Consider the following 22,823-nt stretch of genomic DNA (forward strand, 5'->3'; position numbering starts at 1 on the left):
AAACTTTGTGACTTGAGAGCATCCCTCACCTATATGGACTGAGAGGGTGGACAACAGATTATGCTCCCAAAGACCTGTTCTTTCATTCTGTCTGAACTCTTGTGGAGCAGCTCTGGTCTGTGGTGATGGTCAGGGCATTGTACAGCCATACTTTAAATGCACTTGTACTGTACATTCATAGTTGGAATGTGGTCACAGTTTGGGCACTGTGTGTAGAATGTCCATTTTAGAGTCTGTTAGGAATAGTGCATAGTTCAGTTGAAGTTCCACATTTGTGGTATTTGGAGTTCGACTGAGCAGCCCTGATCAGGCGCTTGTTCTGTGAAATAACAGACTTAAACTCGGTGCAGGAATATGGCAGGTTAAAGAAAACTGACAGTTCACTTTTAACTGATTCTGGTGTAAGTCTGTTTCGTTCATCCGTCCAAATGTTATTCATAACGCTAAACACACGCTCAACGGATGCATTCGAGACTGGAACAGACAGAATGTGCTGAACAAGTTTCAACATATTTGGTGCAGACTCATGCTCGAAAAACTTACACCAAGCCTCAGCTGTGCTTGCACAGCTATGGATAACGTCAAACACTTCACTAAGAGCGCGACTTCATCGTGCAGGCTGTCGGATGGACGGTGGGTGGATAGAGGCGTTTGCATCCAAATGTCAATCACTTCATCAAGCGAGGCGATCTTGTGACACTAGTCAAAGACAGTGACTTGAAGTGACGATATGGGGAATGTTCAAATGCAAACCATTTGTTCAAATATGTCATTGCTCGCTTGTACACATTCAGAGCTTCAGTTATGAACTTCTCAATGAACTGCTGTGGTAGATAACTTTACGCAGAGCAAATGCTACCTTCATACCAAAAAATTTATCATCAGTCCTATTCTGCAGAGACAGCTTAAACTGTTCCATTATTCCGTACAGTTCACAAGCTGTTGTTGATTTGTTCTCAAGCTTTAAAATTGTCTCTTGAAAGGATGACATAAAGAAGTGTGTAAAATATAGATACAGCTCCGACTTTGTTGGGCTGTCGTCTGGTGCCAGTTCATTTTCCTGGTCCTTCAACATTTTCCATATCACTTTCGGACAATCAGCTTCTCCTTGAGACAAGAAATACGTTTTCAAAGGCATCCAGCACAGCAAAATTCGGTCAAGAGCCTTGAACAAACTCAACCAGCGTTGGAACATGTCTGATTATCTCGTGGTATTCAGACTCATAGAAATCAAAGCAGCTCTTCAGTTCTGCTCGCCTCAAGGCAGAGTTACTGAATTCAGCAAACACTTTCATGACAAAATTTTCAACATCAAATGACATGACCTTTAAAGCATTTTTCGCACAGTTATGCATAATGTGGTCATTGCAGTGTGCTGCAATAATGTTAGGATTCTCCTCTGAAACTAACTTCTGATAAACGGAGTTGTTTATGCCATAGTTTACCGATGCATTATCTGCGGCATAAGCGGTAACATTTTGCCAAGACAATTTACATTCTGATAAAACACGACAGAGTTGATTCTTAACGGACTTGGAGTCTTCAAATGCATCCTCGTAAAAGTCAATAACACAGAAAGAAATTCCATTCTGCGGGGTGAAGAACTGAACACCAACCGGATAGAATTAAGGTTTCCCTTTGTTAGATGCATCAGTAGCAATGGAAAATGGCAAACCAGCATGTAGCTTATCAAGGACGAATTCTAGTGAAAATGGGTACAAAACATTGTTGACTATGGCGGAAACTTTTGTTCGGCCGCAGGTCATCTTTTTAACGATTTCCGAGTCATCAATTATAGACTTCATAACTTTGATACCACAGTCCTGTGCATTATATGAAATATGATGTCTAATTCCATGATACACTTCAGCAATTTCCGCTAGGGATACTTTGTGAGATGCCATACTGTTTGGCGATGTGAAAAATGTCTTCAGTCGTTGAGATGACGCACTAGCTTGGAAACAAGTAGTGTGCTTTTAGTGCTTTGGTGTGCTGTAACTGCTTTTTTCCATCATATGCAACAGTGAATGATGTTGCACAAAGCTTGCATCTAGCTTTTGTATCTTCTGTGCATTTTTGTATCCATGAAAATTCCCTTTCCCACTCTGCATTATAATAACAGATGTTTTGTTTTCGCTTCTTTGGTGGGGTAGACCTGTCTGACCGTGTAGTTGGGCCAAAACTCTCATTATCGTTGACACGGACACCGTTATTCCTGTCTTCCATAATAACAGTATTAATAAATAAAGTACCTGCAGACAGTGACAGCAGACATATAATGAGTTAGTTAAACTTAAAGACAAAGAGCTGCGTTAATAAAGAGTCTACAGAAATACTGTGCAACTACTTTTGCATCACTGAAGTATCTGTTTCTTATGAAAGGAACATCTGCTTGTTAGTGTCTGTCCCCGGACTGGTGCAAGGCTATACTGGCAGAGTCTACTGTCTAGTAGCATCGGGTATTCCCACACCATGGTGACCCACAGTCCCACTGATAAGCTAGAAGGCTATGTATGTTATATGGGTTGGAGACAGTGGCATTGCCAAAAAGGCAGGAGTCCGAGCTGGACGTGGCAGAGTTAAAGATGCTAAAATTTGCACTGGGTGTGACAAGGGTGGACAGGATTAGAAATAAGTATATTAGAGGGTCAGCCCAGGTTGGAAGGTTTAGAGACAAAGCCAGAGAGGCAAGATTACATTGGTTTGGACATGTGCTGAGGATGGATGCATATTGGGAAAAAGATGCTAAAGATGAAGCTGCCAGGTAACAGGAAAAGAGGAAATGGCAGCACCGTTCTGTGCTTTGTTGTTTTGCCTTCTGGGTCATCATATTGTTTTATTCTGAGTTAAAGAGAGGAAGGCATAAGATAATGTTTATGGATGTGGTGATGAGAGAGGACATGCAGGTGGTTGGTGTGACAGAGCAAGATGCAGAGGACAGGAAGAAATGGAAACAGATGATCCGCTGTGTGGCGACCCCTAATGGGAGCAGCTGAAAGAAGAAGAATGTGAGTAGTTGCGTTGGCTGCCCTAAACACCAAAATCTAATCTGATGCCCTACATTATTATTATTATTATTATTATTATTATTATTATTATTATTATTGTTTCCCTCTATCTCTCACACACACTTAATACTCAATATATGCCATACAAAAATTATACTGACCCCTGCCCTGGGCCCTGACTCTCAAACTCTCATCATCTCCTTGCTAAGTTCTAAATGTTTACTTGCAGTGTCAGTGTTTAACAGGTAACACACTTGCCTTTGGTTCTTGAAGATGAGAAGATTGTGAGTTCTAGTCCCACTTCAGGTGACTGGACTAATTTTTTCCATTACTGACACTGTAGTGCAGTATTAAGGGATGCTGCACTCCTCTGAATGTGCTGTTCTTCAGATGAGACATTACACTGAGTTGGCAGTACCCAGGTAGATGCACAAATACATCATAGTATTTCTCAAAAAGACTAGGGGCAAACGGACAGCTGGCAACCCTACATAATCCCTATTATAAGCAATTGGAGGGGGTACCAAAAAGATCATCTGTTTTGTCCTGGTAAAATACCATCTTAACAGCTGCAGAACTCACCTTTGGATACTCCAGCCACTGTCCTGCTTAAATTGCCATGTGCGTTACATATTCGCATGCCTTTGGACTACTGTTATTGGTATCCAGAAAGAACTCTTAACAAGCAAGCAAGAAAATACTACCGGCTGCTCAGGAGTAAAGAAAATCCTTATAATGTTAATGTGAAACTGGCAATGTAAGCATTATACAAAAATGTTGATAGTAGATGTGACGATAGGAGGTACTGCCAGCCATGCCTGGTGAAGTAGGGCAGTGGATGTGCAACATTATGCCAACACAGCTAGCTGGAGTTTTGTGAAGAATTATATGTCATTTGTATATCAAACTGATTTGTACAGAATTTACTATTTTTTTAATTTATTTGTGGTGCTTGAATTCACATTTACCATTAGCAGCCTATAAATACACTAAACCCACACATACTTGTTGTATTTTATACATGTATTTCTCTCTCTCTCATATAGATTTTATAAATATATATAAAATACACACACAATATATATATATATATATATATATATATATATATATATATATATATACATATATATATATATACAGTACAGAGAAACTAGAAAGCAAACTCAATGAGTTGGAATACTGCTGCTGTAGAAACAAGTTAAAGGTTACTGGCTTGCCTAAGGGAAAGGAGGACAGTAGCACTTTATATTTCTGCAGAAAGTACTGGCATTCTGGCAATGTTTCTGAGGAATACCGTTATGTGTGTACTGACAGAGCTCACTGAATTACACACCCAAAGTTAAATCATGCCTGTCTGGTCATTTTACACTAAAACTTTTACATTAGTCTGTTCTAAACTAAAACTTGGAATAAATCAAAACTGCCTTTGATTAGTGCGATCTTGGAGTTGATATATTTAAGTAGGGGGGTGTGGGAGGCAAAGCCCCCCACTTTATGTATTCTTTAAATTATTTTTTCTTTTTCTTTCTTTTTTTTTTTTGGAACAGCGATTTTCTTCCCTTGGTAAGAAATCCCTGTTCTGAGCTTTTGAGATTGTAAGCTTTTGCTTACATGGGGTCAATTATTCATCATTCACTTTTTTAAGCATTCGATGCTATAATATAGACCCGAGATATCAATATAAATGAGGTTGAATGTATGTGGTTAGGGGTCTGCTAACATAGCAGGATAGGTATGAGAAAGGAAGGGTAGTAAGACAAAAATTACTTTTTTAAATGGGAATGTATATAGAGAGATTGAGGTTAGAGGAGTTTAAGCAAATTAGTAACATGATACTATTGATTAGAGATAAATATCAAACTGATTGTAGACTAGTATATAAGAGAAGATTGCAGGGATGAATGGTAAAGGGAGTTTTGGTAATGAATGTCTTATTTACTGGGAAAGGGGATCTGACGGAGTGTATATAGAGCAAGGCACTATTGGAGGGAGAAAGGCTGTTGGGAATGATGCAAAATGTTAGATGGAAGATGAGAGCAGGTAGACAATATTGAGAGTGATTCTGTAATATTATAAAGTTGTTTAGGGAGGTATAGTTATAGGGTGTCCTGGGTGACAGGTGTACATGTAAAGTATAATAGCAGAGTTAGGTGTACTGAATGGGAATTACACTAGAGTAGTATAGTGGGCTTCTCACACTCAGGCCAATTATTACATGGAATATATTACATGTTTGTAAAGAACTATTCTACTGATATTCAAGCCATGTCTTGAGGTGTCAGATTGCAGCCAGAAGAGACAACTACATTGTAGCTATGAATCACAGTAAATTTTAATGTGAGAAAAAATATTTCAGTTTGCCTTACTTTTTCAGTATAAATTATTTCTGACATCTAAAGAAAAAGAAAGAAGATACAACAAAAGATAACCAGATAAAATACATACATAAATACATAAAAAAAAACAGACAAATGAATAATTCAAATAAAGCTTTAACAAAAATAGTTAAACCATTGTTTTTTTTCCATACATAATCAGAAAGAGAAGAAAGAAACATTAAACCTGACATATAGTATAGATAGATAAAGCCTTGACTATAGTGCAAGTGTCCCAGGTTTGATTAGTAGCTTCGGCATCTGAGATGCTGGCAAGGGGAGATTGGGTGGACCCTTACTTGTATGATTGGAGTTCCATTGGGTGGTGGTGGTATTGGACATTTGCTGAACTGCTGCAGATGTGGAACCATATGCCAGCAGCCACCATTTCATGGCTGGATAAGGACTGAAGAGTGCACACAAAAGAGAAAGAGGACGTAGGGGATTTAAAAATGCTCCTTGGCAACAGTACGTTGCTTCCCCAACTGCTTCAATTTCTTCACTGGCCTTGATGAATGAGGCAGAGTGTAGTCTATGGGAAGGAGGGTTCTGTAGAACTGGTGGACAAGAAAAGGTGCTAGGGACAGTTTATGGATAGCTGCAAGGAGAAAAAAATACTGAGAAAAGCTATGCTGCTGATAAGCTTCATCCTGCAGGCTGTAGTTCAGAGTTTGATTCTTTCAGCCTCTGTTTGTTTGCTGTCTGACTCTAAGCAAGTCTCTTAACTCGCCAGTGTTCCCTGGTCAGTGGTCACCCCTAAAACAGACTAGTAGAGTTAATTGTTTAACAGATGAATAAAATACTATATCAATAAATAATAAATTATGTATTTATATCACTATATTCATTATTACTTGTCACTTCACATTATTATTATTTTGTTTAAAATAAAATAAATTTAACTTTATCTGTCATTATTCCCAAAATCCCAGTCTGGGTTACCTTTACCACCATCCACTAATTTTATCATTGAGGACAGGCTGCAGTGCTAGCCTATATGGTGAATTGGTGATGTCTTACTTTACTTATTAAAACAAAAAAGAGAGAATAATCTGAGTGAGTCTGATGTCTGACTGACCTGTCACCTGACCTAGCAGTCCGCGTACGTGGTTGTGGTGGTGGTGATGACACACACCCCCTAGTCTTGGGCAAGTTGGGCCGGCTCTTGCTCTTCAATCACACCTCACACGCTGGCTGCTTAAAATTTTCGCGCGATTTATTTCCATTCCACCACACTGACTGGTGAATGGAATAAGCACGCTGCCTTATGAGCTGAACAGCTGTGCCTGTCAGCTGAGAAGCATTGGGTGCAAGTTTGCAACTTCAGGCAGTCCGATGGCGATGGTTAGCAGCAATTCCGGCAAACAAGGGACATCCCTGAAAGGAATGCTGTCAGAACAGTAAAATCTCAGCTTCACACACATACAAGACTGGAAACCATGAAGATTGTGGGTGAAAATGTCCACTGGGGACTAGGAGGACACTGTGCAAGGAAGCAAGTCCAGCAGCACAAAGGGTCACCTTAGCTCAGCTGATGTCTGATGATGACAACTGACAAGCCGGCCCGTACATACAGTACTTGGTTGGAGTGATGATCGTGATCGTGAAGATTGATTCAAGTCAAGTGAGTGATGTTGTTGGTTCGTGTCTGTGAACAAAGCAGATTGTGATCTGTTTATTCGGTTATATATTATTTAGCTAGTTATATCACGGAACAGCAAGACTTGAGCAGCAAGTCATTTTCCACTGTGGGGATGTTGTTGCCCTTTAAATAATGCTATTAGGATGTAAGTAAGGATGGAATGTACGTACTTACTGGTCTGATCGATCGTCCCTAAGAAAAGGTTTATTTAAGGCTAAATCACTTAAAGCATAACAGACACAGTGCCAAACATGGCTACCGTTTCAGTATTTGTCTTTTTTGTTAACGATGTGTAATTTTGTATATTTAATCACTGGGTAGCTAATTTTATATTCTTTCAATACAAATACAATCTAAAGTTATTTTTGCTATGGTCCTAAATCTGCATATATCGGTGGCTATTGCTAATACTTGGATTTGTGCTTGTGTAACTTTGGCTACAGACAGTCAGCGACAGCAAGCGTTGTGGGTTATGTATGGGTATTGCCTTTTTGCTAGCCTAGCTTGGAGTAGTCAACTTAAAGGGAAAAGAAGAGAGAACACGGGCGGCGGCAGTAATTTGCACTGTGTGTGTGTGTCTGTGACAGTGTCTGCTAACTGAATTTGCGTTACGTTTCAGTTTTCTTTTACTTTTCAGTCCTCCTTGACTCGGATGACTCCTGACTGCACAAAAAAAAAAAAAAAAAACGGACTTCAATAGTCCGGTTTTGATGTTTTTTTTTCACCGGACATTTTCACTTAAAACCGGACACCTGGCAACCCTAATCATAGTATTCATAACGCTCAACCTCCTAATGCAAGACATCTGGACAAAACCTAAAATAATGGGGCAACAAAGGCACAAACATTGGGACAGATTTTAAATATTGCTCTTTTAGACTTAAAAAGCTTCTACAATAACATGATTTGTGTTTGTATACAGTTTCTGGAGGATATGAAGTCTGAAACTCAAATATATGTCATTATTTAGTTACTTCAATCTTCTGTGAATTGCCAGAAAAACACAGATTTTATAACAGACCAAATATTTGAGGCAAAAATCTGGACATTCTGCAAAAAGCTGTACCTTTGAGAGGTATGATATTGCTCCTAAAGATGCTAGAATCATCAGTTTGTATGAAATGTGTTCCTATAATTCCTGCGTGTTTGCATTATGAAAAAGGCCATTCTGGGAAAAGGTCTCAGTTACTGAGGATGTAGAAAGAAGTGGAACCCACCAACAGTGCAGGGGCTTTAACATTAAGGCATAATATTTTCCTTATGAAAACTTGTGTTCTATTTGACATAACTTAAAGTTAATGCCAAATTGGGAATGCCATGATTTTTTATTGTGCAAATAATACAAAGTGAAAGCTGTTCTTCAGAATACACATTCAGAAATACGAAGTCAAACACATGTAACACTATCAATTTAGCACAAATTGTCTTTGTAGGTTGCTCCTGGAAAGAGAAACTTGGGTATTACTTGGCAATAAAGGAAATAAGAAAATAAAGCTATATAATAGAACTGAAAGACAATAATTTATGCTACCTTGCACTCATGCAGTTTCCTCTATCCTCTGATACCTGCTTTATCCTGTTTTAGGGTTAAGGGGAAGTTAGAGGCTATCTCTGAAACAAATCATGAGAAGGAATGCAGTATACTGTAGGATGTACCCAAACACAGTGACAAGATAAATGCACTTATTAGCAATTTACAGAATACTGGAAGAGATTCCTTCAGTGCAGATCATGGACTTGTTATTAGCAATTTACAGAAAGCTGGACACCCAGTAAACACACAGGAGGGCAAAGGAAGTCACTGCAGGCTTTGCACCGAAAGCACCCCAGTGAAACCTTTGGGATAACGTTAAGCCACCCCCCCTATAATAAATCAAATGATTTGTTGCATCAAGGAGACACAACCAGCATAGTGACAGGTTTGTGAATGAATGCAAAATAAAAAGAATAAACTCCACTCATATTTAAAACAACATGAATATAAAAGGTGAAATCCCAGTTTAATGGTGCAAAGCAGGTAACTATACAAGATAACTAAAAAGAGTTTTGCGCCCCAATGTTGTATGCTTTACAACAATAACGTATAATTTGCCCTGTCGATAATTCCCTTCAAATAGCGCTGCCATGATTCTTTTTCTCTAATCAGCGAGTACTCAATATGATCTGGCTGTTCATATATCTGAAGTTTGGTATAGAAATGCTGTGCAACACATTTCAACTAACTTTCTCCCACAATGTTTTTCTCCATTCTACCAATATCTTTAAGTACAGTATTATTCCTGAGTTATGGCTAGATGCTAAATCACATGTGTGAGTATGGATCTATGTCATAACAATGAATTACCATAACGTTGACTCGCATAACAGTGAGAAGACGCATCGAAAAGTTAAGTAAACAAACTCCTGGAATGGCGTCTTTCACCTTCTGGAAGGTGACCACTTGGCCACCAACAAATTAAATAAACCAAAGTGGACAGCTTCAATCCCCCCCCCCACAACTAAAATATTCCAACTCCGAGATCACACTTCAGGAGAAAAGGGCAAAGTTCTCAATGGTGGCCAAGTGGTTAGTTTCCCAGAGGCAAAACATGCCATTCTGGGAGTTTGTTTATTTAACTTAAACTTAAATCCATGTCATATGAAAAATACACATTTTACTGCTGGCAGAAAATCTAGACTGTTCTATTGTACTTTTTAAAGATTGGCTATTGTGATATTTATCACTTCCTGAAAGCCAAGACATGAATGCGTTTAGCAGTTTTATGTGCAACTCTGCAGTCTAACTTACCTTCTTTCACATGCTAAGATGCTTACTAATACTAAGTAAATTTAGCTAGTAACTGCATTCTCACAAAAAGTAAAAAAAAAAAATACAAATTAAAATGTACTGAATAATTTAAAGTACTGTATAGTTATATTCCAAAATCCTGTGAATTTACTACAGTAAAGGTGCAGTGTAGTGAGATATTTTAACTTGCCTTTGGTTGGTTACAGAGGTAACGGCACAGTTCTCCAATGTACTGGAATATTGTTATGTTGTACTTCCGGCAGTCATTCCAGAACTGGCTGGCTGAGAACTTTTTCTTCAGTACACATGTTGCACCTAGTTAAATAAGCAGGTAAGTGTAAATGAAGTAAATAGTTTATCTGAAAACTGTTTAATAGAGCAAGCAAATATATAGGGTTGACTATGCACTGGCATTAAATTACTACTGAAGTGTATAGCACATGAAGAGAAACATGGCCTTTACTTTTTAACTGTTCCATACTTCCATCTATATATTTTTATAAGACAAGCAGTTCCAGTACTGGGATTTCACCTGACCATTTAAACTTACCCTGCTTTATAACATGACAATTATATTAATCCGTTTCTCAGAAATCTAAGGAACATCAGTGACACTTTTGTTTCTGTATTACTTTGAATTGTATGGTGCCAATTAGCAGAGCCAGATCCAGCATGAGGTGACCTAGGCAGCTGACTAGGGCCCAGTGCTGTTTGATAGAGGTGGCCTGTCATAAAAAAAAAAAAAAAAAAAGAGCAACATTCTCCAGCACCTTCACTAGAGAAAGGCATCTGCATGGGATATATTTTTGGATTCCTTCAGGAACAGCACTGCCTGAGATTTCCTCTAGCATGAACAGCATGTACAACAAACATTTAGAATTTCACAGGATGAAGACATCAAATGTCTGTGTGGTAGATTTGAGTTTGAAACCATACTGGAAGAGATTCCTTCAGTGCAGATCATGGACTTGTTATGTGCAAGAATTTGTTCTCTGTGCCAGAAGCAACTCAGGATACAGATTCCTCAGATTTAGATGGGCCATCAAAGTGAGTACACACAGGAGATATATATCAGTCGGTCAGTCGTGTGTGTGTGTGTGGTGTGTAAAATGCCCCAGTTAAAGGGGGCACTGTCTACTTAACTGACTTGCTCAGATTCAACAGCCTTAATCCTCCACACCAACTGGCAAGCCTCCTTTACCTTTTATATTTTTTATTTTATTTTTGTTGTTTCGCTTAGTTAATTTTAAATCACTGAGTATTACAGTCTGTCAGTTTAGTCTAAGAGATGCACAGCTTACAAATTTGGGTCACACAGTTTGTCTAGCACTTACTGTAGATACGCAAGGCTATGCACTGTTAAAGAGCTACTTCCCACAGCACAGGATTTGATTCCCCCAGCCTTCATCTGTCCTCGGATTCTGCCAACTTACTCCACCAGACAATACTCCTGGGGTGTTCAGCTGCCTGTCTCAGGCTGTTAGCAAATGCATTACATTGCTGTCTTTTGAATTCCTGCACCCTTCGAACAGATGTGAATTAGTACTCTACTATATGCCATTTGAGTGTGAATCTAAGCACATATCTTGTAGTTTAACGGGTTGCCAGAAAAGCATTTTCACTAAATGTGACTTTCAATGGAAGATAATTTTACCGCTTCTCATGCCAAGTCAATTTTCAATGTGAGAGTGTTTAGTTTTATTTAGAAAACAGCTGTCAGGATTCTTCTGTAAAATCTGAAAATAAATGTTTTAAATAAAATCCAAATTTCTGTGATAACTATAAAAGTAAATATAACAGTATGTACACTGACAGGTTTGAAGAGAGCTTAAGTTAATTGGGGACAGACATACATTGTTATGGATGGGGGGGATGACTCATTACCTTGCACAGGGCCTCATTTACGCGCAATCCAGCTCTTTTGGCAAATGCAGCAACAATACAGCATTATTAGCCATTCAAGTAGGTCAGACCTGTACGGAGTGATTTTAGAGAGTAAAGCTATTCTTAATTATCGAAACAATACTGGGAGGTCAAAAATGAGGTGTACGCGTCTTGCAAACATGTAAGCCCCCCCAAAGAATAGAATGTTGTTTGCAGTAATATTTCTGATTTTTGTATGACTCCTGAGTTCTTGACTGAAAGCCACTGTAGTACTTATATTGTCTTTGTTTGTTTTGCTTTATTCAATGCAGTACAGAATGAATTGATTTAATAATAGGCCTGGATTGTGTAATACAGTCTAAACATGGTGCATTTCAGTACTCTGTATTTAGCAGTACATTCTTTACAGCCTCCAGCACCTGCAAAGGGGTTGACATTAGTCTGGTCATATAGTCTGAATAAGGAGTGCTTATTTGTAGCATCCATTATGGAATCATTGTTGCATATTACCGTGGTACAGTCTTTTCTACAAGATCAGATTATAAAGGATTTCAGCATTGAGTTAAAAACTGTTACTCTGGCAGTTACTGCAAAGGACTGAAACTCCAACTTGTTAATAAAGTGCTTCCTCTGGAAAGAGTACAGGATTTCAACATTTCCACCTTCATTACCTGCTGTGTACCACTGAGCAAGTCATTTAACCAGACAGTGATTTTGAGCAAATAAGAATTTGGGCTAGGCTTCTTAATGGTCTCCTATACTGCATGCTTAGTAACAATGAACCTGTTGTCATTGTTTGCCAGCCACCCCTGTTGCATGGCTGATCTTGTTCAAAAAATGCTAATGCAATATTATAAGCATTTAATGCATCCTAAGCAATTTATTTTTCAAGGGCAGCAGACACGACATTTGTAGATGAAGCACTGAAATGCAAAGTTGTTTGCTAGCAGCCACCTCTGCATTTCTAAAAGTTCCATTTAATGTGAAAATAGTTATTCAGATAACGTTTATTTCTGCATTGATTGTGTATATTGATTTGGCATATGTTATTTGATGGTTAATATTTCTTATGATGTCAAATACTTTTCTATTTAAACTATACTACATATGGCTGGATCGTATGGTCTGATGCTCATGACTATTATAGACTTCCATGTAATTCATCCAAAGCTACCAATAAAGTACATGTAACTTATTTCTTCATAGCAATGAAGAATGTACACAATCAACAAAATGGCTATAACTGCTGGTGGGGGTGGCGGCTGTCTGTGGATGAAAGAACCTTATGTTGTTCTCAACTGGTCATTTTTAAACAGTTTTTAATTTGGCTTTGAAGGACTAGTGCGCATGTGTGTGTCGGTGTGTGTGAATTAAGTTAGAAAACGTGGCTGCTGTGTGTTTTTGTGAAACAAATTTGAAATGTGTGACATTGGTCATTATTATTATTATCCTCAACATCATCATCTTTTACACAGACATCTGAGAAGGATGCAGTAAGCACTGTAGCTATAAATACTGGTTTTCTGAGATATCTGTGGATAAAAATGACTGATCCTGCTAAGCTTATAACGTTAAAAAGTAATTGGTTTGTCTTTACAAGGCTAGTGTGCATTTGTGCAGAGTAAATTACAATACTTTACTCTGGCCATTTTTATCACAATCAGATGTCATCTATATATAGTCAATAAAGAAACCATGATTGCTAACTATGGATACTGATGGATTATAATGACAGCATTTTGAGTGTTTTTTATGGGTGAAATGTAGTGAAATGGGTACTTTTTGTCATAATTTGTCCGTATATTTTCTTTCACTGCTTATAGGAAAAATGTTCAAAACTACAAATTTAAAGTATACTCTATTAAATGTCACTGTATAAAACAAGATATATAATTTAAAACAATCAGGAAGGTAAATCAAAGAACACATGCATTTACTCACAGTCCTAAATGTGTGCAAGGGCCCATAGTACAGTTATTCGGCCACTGGCCAAATGCATTTTTAATGAATGCGAGAAGTTTACTGTTGCTCATGCTAAATCTGTTTTCAATGACAGACTGATTTGTTTTGTTTTAGCAAATTGGCATCAATATTTGTGCTATAAAATTTGAAATAAAAAAATTAAATTAAAATCCAAATCTCTGTAATCAATGTAAAAGTAAAGATGAAAAAAGTATATAAACTGACTGAATTGTGTTTATGATAACTAGAGGGAGAGAACCAAGTAATGGGACACTTGAATGGCTGGGGGGGGTGGACCATAACCCTGACTAGGGCCTCATTTGACCATGATCTGGCTTTGCTGATTATGATCAAGCAATGTGCTTCAGTGATGCATAATGTTTATGCTTACAGTATCAGTATCAGCTTTCTGCATTCTGTACCTTACAAATGTGTACACATATTCAACATTCCTATTATGCTCAACAGCAACTACCATGATGTCCTGAAGGAGGTAATGTGACACTATTTATACACAGGTACAATAAACAGCTTCTAAAATAAAGGTGTGCGAAGTGAAGTAGAAAGAATAACACTAACTATACTACTCAGTCAAAATGAAATAAACAAATGCCTACTCTATATAAAAACTCACTAGTAAGAAGATCAAAAACAGAGGTGTCCAACCTTTTTGGTTCAGGGGCTACTCATCAAACAGTTCTGAGGTCACTTACCATACTTTGCAAGTATTTTGGGGGTGTATATTTTTTTTTTTTTTTTTCCAATAAATCTTTTATTTTATTTTCAATAAAATGAAACAATGCATACAGCCAATGTAGTAATGAACATTAAAATGAGGCGTTGAATAATAACAGAATATAATACATAATCAAACAGTTTAAATATAGATATAAGTGAGAAAGAGTGTAAAACATAAGAAAAGCATTGTCATTAATAAAACCAAACAAACTTTTATATACAATATTTACAACATGATGTAATGTACTGTACTGTGCTGCACTTCCACTACATAATTATCATTGGATCTCCATAAGTTAACAAAGACAAGGGTAAATGATGTTTTGAATGTACCCCTGAGAAATTATTCACTAAGAACTAAATCTAAAGTTTCTTCCATAGTTTACTAAAATAGGCTCTTTTTTGGACCTTTTATAATGAATTTATGTGCAGAAATATGTTTATGAGCCATTTCTTTGAATTTTCCCAACTAAGTTTGGTACGATCTAACCAATTGCTAGTGATGTATAGTTTAACAAGTGAACAAAGTATAATTAGAATGTGCAGTTGCATTTTTGATACTTTGGATGAAGGAATGTGAAGAATAGCTGTTTCCCACGAGTGTGGAGGTGTAGTAACCCATTTTTCCAGACGTACTTTCAGAGAGCACCAGAGTTTGTAAGAATGCTTGCAATACCACATAATGTGAAACAAGTCCGCTGACATGAACAACAGGTGCACGAGGGTGGAGTGTTGGCATTAAATTTATTAAGAGTTACAGGAGTGTAATAAGCATTGTTGTTGAGCATCATTTGTGTATATAGGAGTTTTTTGAAAAGAGAGAGCTCTAGAGTAGATTTTATAGCTGATAGTTTTTGATCTTCTGTAATGGAAGGTCCGATGGTATTCCAGTAGTTGGAGAAAAGACAATTTGAATCGTAGATCATGTTAGTCAATAGCTTGTAAGAGGATGATATTGTTTTTTTAATGCTTGAGATATTTTGGGGGGGGGGGGTAGGGGGGGGTGTATATTAACATGCCCAACATGCATCTGTCCACTCAAAACAGTATGTTGTAAAACATACTGAGGGCCATATAAAATGCTTTGGTGGGCCAGATTGTGGCCCTAGGGCTACATGTTAGACACTACTGATATAAAAAGATACAATACAAAAAACATAGGGGACATACGAGTGTATGTATGTGTGTGTATATGTGTGCATACATATATATTATATATTAGGGGTTTTGTTTGTTTGTCGATGATTGCTTTGGTTTTGTGTGTGTGTGTGTGTGTGTGTGTGTGTGTGTGTGTGTGTGTGTGTGTGTGTGTGTGTGTGTGTGTGTGTGTGTGTGTGTGAGAGAGAGAGTGTGTTTAGGCTTAGGGTTATGTTAGGGGATAGATTTAGTGTATGTGTGTGTGGTGAGTGTCCAAGCTGCCCTTTGTAGGAGCAGTGTCTATCGGAAGTTTTTTTTTTTCCTAGTTTAAGATGTAAGTTAGGGTTAGGGGAAGATGCAGGGTTACAGTTAATATGTATTAGTAAGGTGGAGTGGCAGGGGCTAATAATGCATGCTGACCCTAACCCTGCACCTAACCTGTAACTTCAATTAAAAACTTCCCATAACACTACCACTATTCAAAGAAATTTGAAATGAATGTGGTCAGGTTTTGTGAAATGCATAAGAAAAAGGAAATTTATTTCCTTTTTCAATGTACTGTGCATCAATGAGTTGTATTAATGACAATGATTGGTCGACATGTTTTGGTTGCTATTTTGTGTGCCAAGCAAATAACATGATAACCAATCATTTATACATGCATATTATATTACACACAAACAGCTTTTCTTCCAGGGCTTCTGCTAAAAATGGGGTCCTAACTCGCTGGACTTTCCTGGTAATCAAAGGTAAGTAAATAACTTATATATATCTACACACACACACACACACACACACACACACACACACACACACACACACACACACACAAAGAGCTTCTGACCCCCATTCAAGTCATACCAAGTTATAGATCCCCCTTCTATGGATCATGATGTACACAAAGCCTACTTGACCAAACTGGAGTCAAGCCAAACATTGCCAAACACTTTGGTCATGTGGGATTTCCATTATCCCACCATCAACTGGGAAACCTACTCTAGCCCTAACATACTAGCGCAAAAGTTTCTTTACTTTGTTAACTCAAGTGCTCTGGAACAAACTGTTCAAAACCAAAGTAGTAGTAGTAGTACAGCAGTAGTAAAACTGAGCAAATGAAGGAGCAAAACGATTACATGCAGTATTCATGTGCTTAAGTGGACAGCAGCAAAACTGAATTTGCAAGAACTATATCCTCCAAAGCATTGCCTCTCTTGCCGTAACTGCAGTTCATCAAGCATTTAACAGGTTCTCCAGAAACAAAGCAATAAAGCTTACAAATGAATGTCTTTATGAGGAAAGATGACTGAAAAGAGATGGGAAACAACAGACTGTAGAAAACAGCACCTTCGATGACAACATAAATTTAAGCTACTATCGTGCCATTATGCATTAAGATCTACAGTGATGTCTTGTTGGTTCAAAGAATAACACCGAACACAAACATCCTCTAATAGTAAGACTTGTAAAATGGTAGACCATGTGGAAACACTTGGCAAGATGATGCCAAGGGCAATAGAACCACTGCATGCGCTCACATTGTTTTTTTTTTGTTTTTTTTTTTTTTACATCAGAATGGTTAACTTACTCAAATCAACTCTTTTCCTTTCTTGTTACGCTACATAATCAGATACGGAAAATGACGATGTAAATGCTGTTCTTCATTTGACAAATAAAACTGAAAAATGAAATCAACCAATGTGTAAGGAAGATCGCAAATGAAAGAATGTCATTACCTTCCAAAACTGGGTGTTCACTAAAATGCTTAGACTTATCACATAACTACTGAGACAATTCGTAAAGACAGCAAGGCACACTGTTCAGTACACAGCATTTCTGTATTCATTACTAAATACTAGTTCAGCACACTGTTCAAGCAAGAACAAGCAAGTGAAGTAGCATGCACTGCATGAAAAAAATACTACATTTTAATTATGCTTGGGTTATGGTCACTACTGACAAATGACTTCCAAAAAAATTTTAAACAACTGCACTTGCCTCCTCTGGATAAACGCAGCAATATCTAGCTATGAAACTGTTTTGTGTATTATTATTCCATTATCTCTGCATGCCACTACACAGGTCATCTTAGGAAAAAAAGCCATTGAAGATTAACAGAAAATACCACCACACAAACTCAAACACTAAGGGTACCCAGTATTACAATACATCTGTCATTCATTACTTGTTAGCAAAAGCAGAATTCACTAAGCAGAACAAAATACACCAAGGCAGTATGAAGCAGGACAAGGTTACAAAAAGAAGTCTTAAACCTCCCAAAACCAAGGACACACCAATGAGTCTGAATGACTGTTCAGGAAACCTTGTGACCCTCTCTGACCCTGGCTTTCTCTTCCAGAAAGTCTGAATTTCTATTTTTCTCTTTGGCAACAGATTGGTTCTGAAAAATCACTCATCAGGGTTACCGATGGCAGTGGGAGGAAATTCTTCCTTTCCAGGGGGTCATTCTTCATCCTGCAGATCAGACTGTTTTGTTTCCATCTGTTCTTCATCACACACTGTCCCAAAGAGTGATAGAACCAGTACCTCCGTCCCAGGTAAGAAGGGGGTTTTATTCAAGGATGTTCCTAGTCCCAAAGAAAGGAAATGTTTGGAGAGCAGTTCTGAGCCTTTCTTTCCTAAACCTGTTTGTGAAAGTGCCCAAATTTAAAATGTCACTTCACAACCTGTTACATCTTCTTCTTCTTTCAAGTTTCCTGGTAACATTAGAATTAAAACATGCTTATCATCATATTCCTATTTATCCAAACCTCAGGTGTTTTTTAAGGTTTTGTGTGTCTGTATCACATTATCAGTTCTCTGCCTTACAATTTGGACTATACACTGCACCAAGAGTGCTCAAAAAGTGTCAAGCTCCAGTTGTAGCTCATTGCAGATTACAGGGTATCCACATTTTTCTGTATTTAGATGACTTGCTTATCTTTGCAGAGTTTTTTTCAAAGTGTCAGGAATCTCTGTCTTGGGTAAGAGATCTCTTGCACTAGATGTTTATTCAGATCTATTTCTAAGGTTTTCTACTCAAGACTTCAGTCACTGTGAGGGAATACCTTAGGAGTTTGAGTCTCATGACATCTATGATTCTCATGCTGCCTGTGGCAAGACTTCACATGAGAAAGATACAATGGTATCTAAACTCTCTTTGGTCCCAACATCAACACCCTTTATCTTTTCAGATCCCAATAATGGGGGTTGTCAGAAGAGAAATCATTTGGTGGAGACAACAGATATACTTAAATCAAGGTCTTCCCTTCTCTCCCTCCCTGCTCCAAAGCAGCCAGTCACCACAAATGCTGCAGACTTTGCTTGGGGAGCAGTTTCAGGACAGATAAAGTGCAGCAGTGTGGAATACCAAGGACAGACATAAGCACATAAATAGAAAGGAAATGTTTGCCCTGATGAAGGGGTCCTGGGAACCAAAGATAGTTCAAAGAATTGAGTGCCTTCAAGTGGTTACAGACAATACCTCATTGATGTGGTACATCAACAACCATAGAGGAACCAGGTGGTACCCACGCTGCAGACTAGCCATGTTAGCTTGGGATATAGCTTCATGTTAGCTTGGGATATAGCTTCACACCACAAGCTCACTTTACAGTCATCCTACATTTCATCAGAGCAAAACTGTGTGACAGACAAGCTCAGCAGGACCACAGTAGACCCACATATATGAAAACTACATCTGCGGGTCTTCCAAGATTTGATTCATCTTTGGGGAGTTCCTCAAGTAGACCTCTATGCCTTCTCTATGAACAATCGACTGGCAAAATTCTGTTCCAGGACTTCATGCAAAAAGGCCTGGAAGACTGATGTTTTTTTTTTTTCTTAGGACAGGAATGTTCCTGTATCCCTTTCTATCCTTTCTACTAATATCTATGATACTTCTGAAGATTCAGAAGGAATGCCCCAAGATCACTGTGGTGAGTTCCTTCTGGCCCAGGCAACCATTGCTCTCCCTTCTTTTGGGAATAGCCACAGGCAATTACCACAAGCTTTCTCACAGAATGAATCTACTCACACATCAACAGGAGTGTTTGTTACACCCCAACATCAATCATCTTCAGATGACTTCCTCATTGATAGGTATTAATTCATAGTTTCATAGTATAATACTAGGCTATCTGCCCTGGGGAATTTGTAAGCCTAGCCATAGTGATGTGGCTTTTGCCACTCCATGAAATGGTACAAAAATGTACAGAATAAATTTAGAATACTGTGCCTCTGTCTAGTAGTGACACAATGAAGGTCCCCTTATATAATAGAATTAGTTTACTGTGCCCCTGTCTAGCAGTGACACAGATGTGACCCCCTGGGGTAAACGTACGATCTCCCATCCACTCATCAAGATTTCTCTTGAAGTCAGTGAGGGGCTCTGCCTAATACAAACTGGGATCTTGTTCCAAAGCATGGGAAGCCTCTGGGTTATGAATCTATCCCTCCAGCATGTCCTATTCATACTTGTGCCGAGGTTTAAGTCTTTAGCTCTCGTGGTCCTGATGGATTTGGATTTTTTGAGGTGGAGCATGTCCATCAGATCCTGATTGGACATGGCCTTGTACGTCAGGCAGAGATCACCTCTGAGCAGGCGGTATGCTACTGAATAGAGCTGAAGTTTCTTTAGTCTGGCAGAATAAGACATATGTTGGAGACTCTTGATCCTCTTGGTGAGGTACTTTTGTGGTCTCTCCAGCTGTTGCAAATGCCGGGTGAGGTACATACCAAATGGGGCATTGTACTCAATTCATGGGTCTGATGAGGGAGGAATATAGGGGTACAATGACATCCTTGGATTTGGATGTGAATCCCTTCATGATGAGGTATGCAAGGTAGAATGTTTTTCTAACCACTTTGGCAACGTGGGTGTCAAATGAGAGGTCACTGCCGACTTGGGTCCCTAGATCTCTGATTACTTTTTCCATACTCAGTGGGTTGCTGTCTATGTGATCATTTGTGGGTACTTTGTTTTTTCCAAAGGGGATGACTATACATTTTTTGGCATTTAGTTTAAGGCCGTGACTCAGGCACCAGTTGTCCGTTTCTGTGAGGCCTTTTTGTAGGATGTGTGTGTCTGCTGGTGTATCGACTATGGCGCCTAGTTTGCAGTCATCTGCGAACTTTGTCAGCCACAGCCCTCCCATGTTTGCTTTAACATCTGAGAAATAAATGCCGAACAAGAGGGGTCCCAGGACAGATCCCTGTGGGACACCACTTGTGACTGGCTTTGAGTCTGACATTGCTCCAGCGATTTTAACTTTATGGGTTCTGTCCTTTAGCCAGTTTGCAACCCATCTAGTGACATAAGGGTTTACTTTTAAGCTGTTGAGCTTATCTATGATGCCTGAGTGTGGTATTGTGTGAAGGCCTTAGCCAAGTCCAGGTATGCTGTATGGACTGCTTTGCCCTCATCAATGGCTCTAGTGACTGTTTCGAAAAAGTCAACCAGGTTTAAAAGGCAGGATCTGCCCTTTACAAAGCCGAACTGGGTGGGGTCAAGTGTCTGTAGGTTCCCTATGTCTCTGTTTATGAGTTCCATAATGATTCTTTCCATAGCTTTGCAGACCAGGCTGGTTGCTTATGGGGCGGTAGTTTCCAGGGTCTGTAGAGGCACCCCCCTTGTGGAGTGGGACCACAGTTGCTGTACGCCAGTGTTCAGGTACATATCTCGAAGTAAGGCTATGGTTAAATAGCATTTTTATGTGTGGGTTTAGCTCCTCTTGGAGTTCACGTAACACGCAACCTGGGATACCGTCAGGTCCCATTGATGCTGTGTTTTTTGCTTTGTTTAGGGCGGTTCTCACTTGGACATCTGAGATGACAGGGAGATTACATTCAGCTGGGACAAGTATTTCTTCTTTTGGGGGTGAAGGAGGGGAGAAATTTGCATTGAACCGGTCAGCCAGAATGTTGGCAATATCTATGGGTTCAGTGTATTTTTTGTTGTTGTGAACCAACTCTGAGCATATCTGAGGGTTTCTGCCCAGGTTTCTAACATAGCTGAAGAAGGCTTTGTGGTTATCTTTAGTGTCCTTAGCAATTTTTCTCTCAAAGTTGGCCTTGGATGTTTTTATGAGAGAACGTAGATTTCTGCTAATGTTGATCAGAGATGTCTTCCCTTCATGGGATTTTGCTCTGATGTGCAGTAGCTTCCTTCTTTTGTTATACAATTTGTTTATGGCTGAGGTCCACCAGACAGGACGCTTACCTTTGGTGGAGAGGGACTTGGATTTGTTTGGGATTGCATGATCCATGCATTCTTGGAGATGTCCATAGAAAGCATTTGTGAAGGATTCGCATTGTGGGATGTGGTATCCACTGGCACAGTGGGCTTAAAGGATACCATCTCAGTCTTAAGAAGAGTGAAGTCTGCTTTTGAGAAGTTTTTCACTGTGGTCTTTTTGTGCTGGGGTGGAGGTGGGATATGTATATCCAGGGTGATTAGTTTGTGGTCAGATCTCACTAGTGAGGGGTATACTTCCGTGTGGAGCATTTTGTCCCCATGTTTGTGATGATCAGGTCTAGTATATTATCTCCCTAGTGGGAGAGGTGACTAGTTGTTCCAGTGCATTTGAATTTATGAATTCCAGGAACCTTTGGGCTAGGGTATTAGGGCTAGAATAATGTACCCAATCTATGTTTGGGTAGTTGAAGTCTCCCAGTATGATGGTATTTTGTGATACATTCATATCCTCCAATGTCTTCAGGAAGGCTGACTGGGGTTCTTGAGATTGGGAGGGTGGTCTGTAACATGCTACCAGTTGTATAGCAGTTTTGCCTATGGTTAGTTGCACCTGTATGGTCTCTGATGCTTCATGTGTTGCTACTAACCTGGAGGTGTGGGTGTCCTTGATGAATATGGACACTCCCCCTCCTTGTGGTTCGGCCCGGTTCTGGGGCCGAAAAGCATGATACGAGGTATATATTGGTAGCACTGGGGTGCTCTCAGGAGCCTTGAACCAGGTTTCAGTTACTGCACAGACGCCGATGCTCTCCATGCTGAGGAGTGCATCAAGTGCCTGCATCTTGAGATTTAGACTTCCTGCCATGTGTGCTCCCCAAGGTTTTGGGGAGAAAGGCCATGATTTAACAGGTAGCAAATTTTAAAAAAAAAAAAATTTTTAGTTTTTTAAACCGGGGTTTTTGGCCCCCTGTCTAGCAGTGACACAGATGTGACCCCTGGGGTAAACTTACGATCTCCCATCCACTCATCAAGATTTCTCTTGAAGAGAGTCAGTGAGGGCTCTGCCTAATACAAACTGGGATCTTGTTCCAAA

The 22,823-nt window shown here is 39.0% G+C and overlaps 1 protein-coding gene across 1 annotated transcript in view; it reads right to left on the reverse strand.

Annotated features, from left to right (window-relative positions):
- The window catches only part of LOC122793087 (long-chain fatty acid transport protein 6-like), a 1,586,067-nt gene that overhangs the window by 1,082,364 nt on the left and 480,880 nt on the right, over positions 1 to 22,823 (reverse strand). Inside the window, exon 4 of the mRNA XM_044060808.1 lies at positions 10,007 to 10,131. Within this exon, the coding sequence (XP_043916743.1) occupies positions 10,007 to 10,131 (125 nt within the window). The remainder of the gene's footprint in view (positions 1 to 10,006; positions 10,132 to 22,823) is intronic.

This window comes from Protopterus annectens, chromosome 2.part0 (assembly GCF_019279795.1).
Source record: "Protopterus annectens isolate FY-2018-M chromosome 2.part0, PAN1.0, whole genome shotgun sequence".
NCBI lineage: Eukaryota > Metazoa > Chordata > Ceratodontiformes > Protopteridae > Protopterus > Protopterus annectens.